This window comes from Pygoscelis adeliae, unplaced genomic scaffold (genome assembly GCF_000699105.1).
Source record: "Pygoscelis adeliae isolate BGI_AS28 unplaced genomic scaffold, ASM69910v1 Scaffold420, whole genome shotgun sequence".
Classification (NCBI taxonomy): Eukaryota; Metazoa; Chordata; class Aves; order Sphenisciformes; family Spheniscidae; genus Pygoscelis; species Pygoscelis adeliae.
The window spans coordinates 960,518-969,549 of record NW_008823871.1 but is presented as its reverse complement, the minus strand read 5'-3'; the positions used below and the strand labels follow the sequence as shown (position 1 = coordinate 969,549).

The 9,032-nt window shown below is 55.5% G+C and overlaps 1 protein-coding gene across 1 annotated transcript; it reads left to right on the top strand.

Moving 5' to 3' along the window:
- Positions 1 to 1,111: 1,111 nt before the first annotated feature.
- SYT12 (synaptotagmin XII) lies at positions 1,112 to 9,001 on the top strand. The gene is made up of 7 exons (XM_009334009.1): positions 1,112 to 1,122; positions 3,423 to 3,487; positions 4,967 to 5,160; positions 5,486 to 5,878; positions 8,117 to 8,332; positions 8,434 to 8,554; positions 8,787 to 9,001. The coding sequence occupies exons 2-7, from the start codon at positions 3,451 to 3,453 to the stop codon at positions 8,999 to 9,001; spliced, it is 1,176 nt and encodes a 391-aa protein (XP_009332284.1). The 5' UTR covers positions 1,112 to 1,122; positions 3,423 to 3,450.
- The last annotated feature ends 31 nt before the right edge of the window (positions 9,002 to 9,032 follow it).

Here is a 9,032-nt window from a genome sequence, read left to right as displayed (position 1 = left end):
GCTGACCTCAAAATCCATAGGGAGCTCTGGGAAGCGAGGAGTTGGGCAGTGTGAGTGCCGGCTCCCCGAGACTCGCCGCTGCACAGTCGCTCTGCTGCTTCCCCATCTCGGTTAGCTTGGAAATTGCTGCATTTCTCTCCCTTCTCGGGGATGGCTGGGGAGCGAACACGCTGCTGCTGCTCAGCTAATGCCGGAGGCTGCGAGGAGGGTCCCCGCTGTTCTATGCGGAGCCCCAAAGATTTTTTTCCTGCCCGCGGTGTTTTTTACCTGCCCAGGTAAAATACGGCAATAAGCGTTGGGAAGGATCCAGGCTTTTATCAGTGGTAAAGCTGGCATTTCTCACGCCGAGCCTTGTGGCCATGGGGGGTGCAGGATGGTGCAGGGTTGTCGTGTTTGGGTGTAAATCAGGTGGGATCAGTGCACCGCTTGTTGCCCGAGGTGTAGGTCTGCTGGGGAGGTGGCTGCTTCGTCTCCTGCAGCTCCAGTGTTAGGATGGGGAGGGCAATGGGTGAGCGAGTTTGGGGTCGAGCATGAATGAGGGGCAGAGCCCAAACCTTTGTGTTTTGTCAAGTTTTGGATGTGTTGGGTTCTTTTGTGTTGGTTTGTTTTGGTTTTGTTTTTTGTTGTTGTTGTTGGGTTTTTTTTTTGACAAATGTGCCAGCAGCAAACTTGATCCTACTTTTCTGCCTTGCGGATCGAGGCCAGAGAGGGCTTTCCCCCTCCAGCAGGAGAGAGATGGAGAAGGGTGGAAAAGCCTTGCTCAGAGCCCCGGATGGGTGCGTGCGAGCAGCAGGGTCGGTGCTGGAAGAGAGGAGGGGTATTGCCGGAGGGCCAAGTTCACCAGTGAGAAGAGTTTAGCCCGGTCTCAGGCACCCGGCGAAACCAGGCATTGGTGTCTGGGTTAGGGCAAAAAGGAAAGGATGCACACAGAGATCGCTGCTGCGGTTTCCAACTTGGATTGTGAAATTTCAGGATTGCAGCGTGCTCTGGAGGGTGTCTGCACAGTGCGGAGCCGTACCCCTGTCGGTCCAACCCGTGTTGGTCCAGGTGCTGTGGGACCAGCAACCAGGGTTTCTGTGCGAGCTGTTTCGGGCCTCGGATGGTCACGATGCCAAAACAGCAGTGAGGTGTCAACCCCCCCTAAGTCTGGGGGTCATTCCCCCCCCCCCTTCTTCCAGAGGGGACATGTGGCTTTTCTTTCCCCCCATCGATCCATTTTATCATCCCCCCTAGGCAGGAAAAGGTATCCCGAGCTCTGCAGCAGCTCGTGAGGAAAGCGGAGCTGCCCCATCCCTCAGCAGAGGGATGCCGTGGCGGTCGGAGGAGGCTCTGCACCCTCTGAGCCGGGGCTCTGCCGAGCCTTGACGTCTCCACGGGGGAAAAACCAGCTATCCCTGTGCCGCCAGAGCTGGGAGAGCGGTGCCTGTCCCCTCCTAATCCCTTGGATTTGATTTCCTAGGAAAGGATTTGAAAGGCAGGTCGGGGGGACGACAGAGCGTCTCAGGGAAGAGCTTAGTTAACATGCAATAAATCCCTTCCCCGAGCGCCTCGCACCCTCATTTGCTTGCTCAGGAAAGGCTGACACTGTTTTGCTAATAGGAAAATACCACCTAATTTAATTCCTGTGCTGAACACTGCAGGCACTCGGTGTCTCTCTGGGTGGTGCCTTTTGAAATCTGGTTAAGTTGCTGCTTAGAGCTCATTAGAAAAGGATGTTTTGGGGGAAAAAGCTTTGGAAGAAATGTAAAACTGGAAATTCTTTCCAACTTCCAAAAGAAATTGGAAAGAAATGGGAAAGAAATGGAGGGTTTTTAAAAGGGATGTTTGCCCTTCTGCAGAGAAAGTTGGTCCTGAAAACGTCTGTATTTTCATATTAAAAAAAAAAAAACCACCAGGAAACATCGAAAGAAATGGAGCCTCTTAATTAGTCACGGTAGTTTTTCAGGACATAAAAAGAGGCTGTTTTGTGTAAATCTCCATAGCGCTGCACTGTTAAGATGTCAATGTGGATATCCAGCACTAAACAGCAAAGTGTCCCTTAAGCTGAGCTCAGTCCATACATGACATGAGTTTAGCACGTTCTCAGCCAAGATTTTACTGAGTGTTTATCCATTGCACACAGAGGTTTATGCCTGGGGAAAGAAGTTGGGGGACAAGACGGACATCTACCAGCCCTGTCCCAGCCTTGCTGTAGTTTTGGGTTAGTGACTCGATTACGTTTAGGAAAAAACCCTCCCCCTGCTGTTATCCCAAGGGTGGACCACGTGGCCCTTGCAGAGGGCGTCCCCCAGCCACGTCAGGCCAACGTGGCTGATATTTTATGCTATAATGCACTGCAATTTCCACCTTTGCCTCTTAAAATCCAAGCCTGGATGGTTTTGCGAGGGTTGATCACCCCTACAGTGCCTGAATCTATGAGCATCCGAGGTGAGCTGGAAGATGATACCCAAATATCGAGTGACTGTCCATCTGAGGCAAATCCAGCTCTTCCTCCCACGTGACGAGTGGGCTTTGGGGCTGTGTGAGTTTTGCAGAGGGTTTGGGGGGGCTCTGATGGGGACGGTGGGCAGATTTTAAGTGCTGTGCTGAAGATGTGTCCCTGGGCTTGGGGTTCAGGGATTGTGGTCTGTGGGATCGCATCAGCGGCCCGTGGCCCGCGATCTCCCGGCACAGATGCCAGGTAGCAAGAGGGGTGCTGGCTCCGTTTGCGTTGGATTTGCTTTTTGGATGTTTGCAGGGGATCCCAAACTCCCTTAGCATAGCGGGAAATAGCTGGCTTGGATAAATCGCCTTTGGCATCACACGGTGCCTTCACTGGGATCTGTCTTGGAAGAGCAGCTTCCTTATATTTAGGATGGATCTCACGTGCGCCTCACCTGGGAAAACCCTTTGGGGAGGAAGGCAATCAAGCTTTCCCACTGCAGGAATCAGTTCCTGGGGAACAGCATCATCTAACCCTGCAGCGACCCAGAAATTGGGCTGCTCCTCTTGCACGTGGCCACAGCAGAGCCGCGGGCAGAGCAGCCCCTCGGGTGAGGCTGAGGAAAGCCACAAAAAGCAAAGGCAAGATTTAAGCTGGAAAAGAGATTAGAAAAGCAGCAAAGGGCTTAAAGGGCTCCTGGAGGGGAGACATCCACGCAGAGTGTGATTGGAAATGTCACCCGTTAAATACTCCCGAGGTAAACCATGCGGCTCTGCGTCTCGGCATGGCCGCTCTCCTGGTTCCCGTGGGGTTTTCAGTCCCTTCTGTAGCTCCTCTATTAGTGGCTGAGATGCTTTAGCGCATGTTTGCTCTGTGCCTGGAAGAGGAGCCAAGGCCAGGAGCGATGGAGCAGCTATTTAGCATCCCTGCTAAAAACTCAAAAGGCAGCTACTTTTTAATTTTTTCCCTTTATCCTAATTCATTGTCTCACGCATTGCAGGCTGTCCCGCTAGTGGGGAGCGTTTGCCATGGACAACGGTCACGTAAGCAGATACCGCTTAAGCGGTGAGTACTTCTGAGCGAGCCCGGGGGAAGGGTTTTGGGGGCAGAGCTGGCCGGGGCTTGCACGCCGAGCGCTGCTTTCTGCAGGAGGAACCCTTTGCTGCATGTGCACACGGGGTTTAGTTTCCTAATACAAGGGTAAAACTCTTAAAACCCCCAAACTTTCCAACATTAGGTGCTCAGCCCTAGAAAAGGGGCAGGTACGAGTAGGAGGCAGGTTTCCAGCTCAGCTGGGATTTGTACCTGTAGTTATTCAGAAGTAGGAGCCAGTAAAGGGTTATTTTGCCCCAATTTTGCACCCCTGCCGTAGCAGGAGCATGTGAGCTCCTTGGAACTGGATGGTGCCGAAAACCTCCGTGCGCGGGAGTGCCCTAGAAAGCTGCAGCGCTTCCCCCAGTATCCTTAGCCGGGGATGCGGGGGACAAATCTCAGCCCTTTGCAGATCATAAGGGGTTTGGGTTGGGGTGGAGGAAGCAGGACCTGGCTCCTACCCCGAGGCTTTAACCCACGAGATCCCTCTGGGCTGCTCGTGGCCCTCTGGAGGGTTCAAAATTAGGCGCTTTGGATGCGAATAGTTGGTTCCTTTTGATGCATCCCTTTGCTGGCTCCTGCCGGAGGAGGTTTGGGGAGGGGGGGGAGCAGCGGGTTGTCCCTCCGCTCAGATGTGATGTGGGAATAAGCCTGGCTTGGGCTTTCTCTGGCTCTGAAGCTGCTGCTGAAGGAGGGAGTGCCGTGGCGTGACGCGGGAGGACTCCCCGGCAGCGCTCCGTAATGAGAAATCTCCCCCCGCTCCCCCCCCCCTTTTTTTTTGTGTGTTACACTGAGTGATTGGTATTGGTTCAGTCGCGGGTGTGATGGAGGCTGGTGCAATGCAGCAACAACTGCTCAGTGTACCATCACAGGGCTGCTGTCCTCCCCGCTTTGCAGCTGCAAGCCCGGGCTTTCTCCTCCCTGGATCACATCAGCAGCAGTTGCGGGGTTTTTCCAAAAGCTTTTTGTTTGGCTGGTTGGTTGTTTGGTTTGTTGTTTTTTTTTTTTCCTATTTCTGGATTTTCTTGGCATCCCCAGCCTGTGGGAAACCAGGCAGCAGTGAGGGTTTCCCTGTGGTGGAAAGGGCGATGCAGATGTGCACTGAGCACATCTGTAAGCAGGATGGATTTGTAGCTGGTGAAAGGACCCCCCAGCACCCCTGGGTGATGCAGCCATTCACTGATTTTCCTTGTTTGCTGGGGAACAGGGCTGAAATACATGTCCACTTCACCTCCCAGGAAAGCAAAGCGAGGACCGTGATTTTTTTGGCTTGCAAAGCTGCTGCCTGACACCATTTGCAATCCACCCAAGTGGGACGCTGTGGTTTATCCCCCCCCTTGGCCGATCCCATCCTCATAGCTTAGAGCTGAGTTTCTGGCGTTGGAGCAGCAGAGGATGAAGCCTCTGTCCCGGGGTCGTGGCCAGCTGACAGTGCCTCTTGTCCCCTCGCAGTCACCACGAGCCCACCTCGGTGGGAGATCGGCATCTACGCCGCTGGCGCCTTGGCACTGCTGGGGATAGCCGCCGTCAACCTCTGGAAGCTCTGGCGCTCCGGCAGCTACCCGGCGCCTTCCCCCTTCCCCAACTACGACTACCGATACCTGGAGCAAAAGTACGGGGCGGCGTATTCGGATGTCAAACACAAGGTAAAAAGGTGGAATGTTTGGCTCGCCTCCTTTCCCTTTGCAACACGCGAGCCGCTGGAGGGGCAAAAACATCACCCGCATCCTCTCGCAGCAGGGAAGAGCCACGGGCGGTGACCTGGTGCTGCTGGAGAGTTTGAGGGGATCAGTGCGGAGCTGTAAATAGGGCTTGGGAGCTGCAGGAGGTGCAGGGTTTGCTGCCGCGGCAGCTTGAGGCCAAGCAGGGGCTGTAAGGCATCCAAAAAGGCGCCAGTGAATCCCAGCTGTCCCCGGCTTTGTACGGAGGGATGGGATTGCATCGCCTGGTTTTTTCTTTCTCTGTTCGCAGCGAGGGATGGCCCCGGGCTCGCAGAGGGCGCTGGATAAGACCTCACCCATCCGCAAGACCAGCCTGCGGGCAGATGACACCTTCGAGAGCATTAACGAGCTGGGGAGCCTGGAGCTGATGAGCAAAGACCTGGGCTTGGCCCCCTATGGCCCCCTGAAGAAATCTATCTCGGCTGACTCCCTCAGCTCCATCTCCTCCATCGGGAACAACTTTGGGCAGGATTTCACGGTGGGGCAGGTGGAGGTCTCCATGGAGTACGACGGGAAGGCGGCCACCTTGCACGTGACGCTGCTGCAGGGCAAGGACCTGCTGGAGAAGGAGGACGCTCGCTTCGAGTCCTGCTTCATGCGCATCAGCCTGCTCCCGGCCGAGCAGATCGTCGGCATCTCCCGGGTGAGCCGCTTGCCCCTCTTTGCACGAAAACCCTGTGTGTACATGTCATCGCTCACCACGCGCCCGCTGCAGCATTTGTTTTTGGGTCACAGCATCCCTTGGCCAAGCTCCCCAAGACAGTGATGGGGCCTTGGGAATAGGGAGGTCTGGACACGCTGGGGCTGGGTGCGGTTGGCACGGGATTTTTGGAGCCCTGCTCGGGGGTGTTCAGCGTTCTGTGGCACAGGGGGGTCCCAGATGGGTTTGTGCATCAGAGACCCAGCAGAGGCAGAAATTTCTCTCTTGACCAGGACGTGCGGTGACTTTGTCACCTTTGAGCTTAGTTTGCAGCAAGTTTTCCTGCTCAACTTTCCCTGCTCTGGGGGCCAGGGATGCTGCGGAAGGTGGAGGAAGTGTTCCGGGGGGGGTGGGATTTGGGGAGAGGCGGCATTTTGGGTGCATGCTGCCAGTGTCGTGCTGTGTCCCCGCACGCTCGACTCACCCTAACGAAGCCCGAGCACGGCGCCCCGCAGCCGCCTCTCCTTTCTGCAGCAGCCACGATGCTTTCCCTCCCCGCGCAGGATGTGGCAGCCGAAGATCCGGGTGGTGGCACCGGCAGGGCCAGAACCAGGGGTGTTTTGGGGGTGAAACATCCCTTTTTAAGTGCCCCAAAAGCTGCTGTCAGAAAGCAGGAGCCTCAGTTTTCTTTCAGCAGCTGCTTGTTGCAAAGCTCAGGGTCAGTCAGTTTGGTTTAATCAAGTTATTCCAGAAAGGAGCAGAAAGCTTCATGCTACTATCCGGGTGGTGGCACCGGTACCTTTCCAGGGTGGAGGTACCTTTCCAGGGAGCACAAAACCACCGCCTTTAAAATATTTCCACAGTGCCCTTTTAAGACCATTTTTTCCATCCAAAGATCAGGCTCGTTATTTATGCTCTGGAGATATTTATTATTTAGCATCATTATTTATAATTCACCAGCTCTATTTACCCTCTTTTGCTGTCCTGAGACAAGTCATAAAGACACATTTGGTTCTTTTCCTTTAATGCTTTACAGTACTTATGTTGTGGGTTTTTTTAAATAGCAGCTAACATCTCTGTTGTACCTTTCATCCAGAGATCCCAAAACATAATGTCGGCTGCGGACAGACAGGGTCAGCCCTACAAAGCAGATAGCTGCAGATCTGCTTTTCCCATAGAGGTACTTTAATCCCCCGGGGACTCTAGGGACTGGTGGTATCCGATGGGAGAGCGTGGGACCGCTGTGCTCGGAAGGGGATGATGGAAGGTACCGCCTCGCGAGCTGCTTTGTGTCCCTCATCCCAGGGATGGAGCACGTCTAGGAGAAGACAGACAGATGTGGGAAAGTCCTTGGGATGAGATGAACCATCTCCCCACTGCTGCTGGGGAGTCTGGGTGGCTCTTGGGGTGATGAAGCTGGATGGGTTCAGGGCTGAGCCCCCTGGTCCTGCAGCGGGATCCCTTTTCCACCGCAGCACCTGGCTTTGGATGGGTGGCAGGGAGCTGGTGGCTCTGCTTTGCTCTGCGCCATCCAAGGCTGTGGCTTTCCATCCCGTGGGGGCACCAGGCCTCCTTTTAGGACAAAACCCTGATTTGTGGGTGGTACCTTGGATGCCGAAAGAAATAGAGCTGGAGTAGGGGAAAAACAGTCTCTAAAGCCATCAGAGCAGTTCCCCCCACCAGCGCTTTGGGACCGGGTAGTGACCAGCACCCCCCCGGGGAGTTGCTGCTGCGTTTGCTCCAAGTGAATGATGTGACGTAAAGACGATGTCTGGCAAAAAGCATTGTCCCCAGTTGGCACGTTTAGGGCTTGTGAAGCCCGTCGGCTCTGGCTTGGAGAGGGGCTGGGGGTTACACCCCCTTGGCCAAATCCTGTAGCCTGTAGCGGCTGAGCCAGTGACACATCCGAGCTCCCAGCACGCAGGGATGCCTGGCTCTTGCACCTGAGAGCACCAGACCAACCTTAAATTTTTAATTAAAAGAATTAATGGGCAATGGGGCGTGTCATGGCCCCTATTTTGTACCTCAATTGCCGAGCCGCTGCTGCGATCAGGTGGGAAATAACTTTTGTCCCCATCGAGGCTGGGACCCCCCCGCTGCTTTGGGCTGGGGGATGCCCTGCCCTCACCACCCCAAAGCCATGCGCTCCTCGCAGTTCCCACGAGAGAAACGGGGTAGATCTCGGACACGGCCCCAAAACCTGGCGGGTATCAAGGCAATCCCCCTCCTTCCCCGTGGCAGATTCAGCGGAGCGCCTACACCGTGGCCTTCGACGAGCGCTTCTCCATCCCACTGGACCCGGTGGCGCTGGAGGAGAACAGCCTGCGCTTCTCCGTCTTCGGCATCGACGAGGACGAGAGAAATGTCAGCACCGGCGTGGCCGAGCTCAAGCTCTCCGACCTGGACCTGGCCGTGCGTCCCTTCAACGCCTGGCTCTACCTGCAGGACATGAACAAGGTGAGCAGGGGGGTGTGGTCTATCTCCCACACAGGTTTTTTTGGGGGTTTCTCCTCCCCGGGGGCTGGGGTCGATGGGTGATGGGACATTGTGTCCCACAGGCAGTGGACACGGTGGGGGAGATCCTGCTCTCCCTGAGCTACCTGCCCACGGCTGAGCGCCTGACGGTGGTGGTGGTCAAAGCCAAGAACCTCGTGTGGACCAACGGCAAAGTGACTGCAGGTGAGCAGGGTATGCCGGGTGGGCACAGGGGTCCCTCGGTCTTCTGTGGGCTGGAGGTGGGCTTTCATCCTGCTTTATACTACTGCGCTACATGGATATTTATTGGAGTGGCTCCCATCGAGGACAGACCCTACCAGGAAGGTCCACCAGAGATGGGTTCCCCCACTTTCTCCATATCGCAGGGGAATCGCATGACTGACCCCGGGGTTCTTCTCTCCCCCACCCCGAGCAGATCCCTTTGTCAAGGTGTACCTGCTGCAGGACGGGAGGAAGATCAGCAAGAAGAAGACGGCGGTGAAGAGGGATGACACCAACCCCGTGTTCAACGAGGCCATGATTTTTTCGGTGCCGGCCATCGTGCTCCAGGTCTGTCCCGGCTCAGGGGACATGTCCCAGCCTGGGGGGCACATCCCATTGCTCCTCGAGGTCCCCAAATCCCTGTGCTAGCGAGGACTTCCTGGGGTGTGAGGGGTTCTGG

Coding starts and splice junctions, on each gene's coding strand:
- SYT12 (XM_009334009.1), top strand. CDS start 3,451: ATGGACAACGGTCACGTAAGCAGATACCGCTTAAGCG. Junction 3,488..4,966: donor AAGCAGATACCGCTTAAGCG/GTGAGTACTTCT, acceptor GTCCCCTCGCAG/TCACCACGAGCCCACCTCGG. Junction 5,161..5,485: donor ATTCGGATGTCAAACACAAG/GTAAAAAGGTGG, acceptor CTCTGTTCGCAG/CGAGGGATGGCCCCGGGCTC.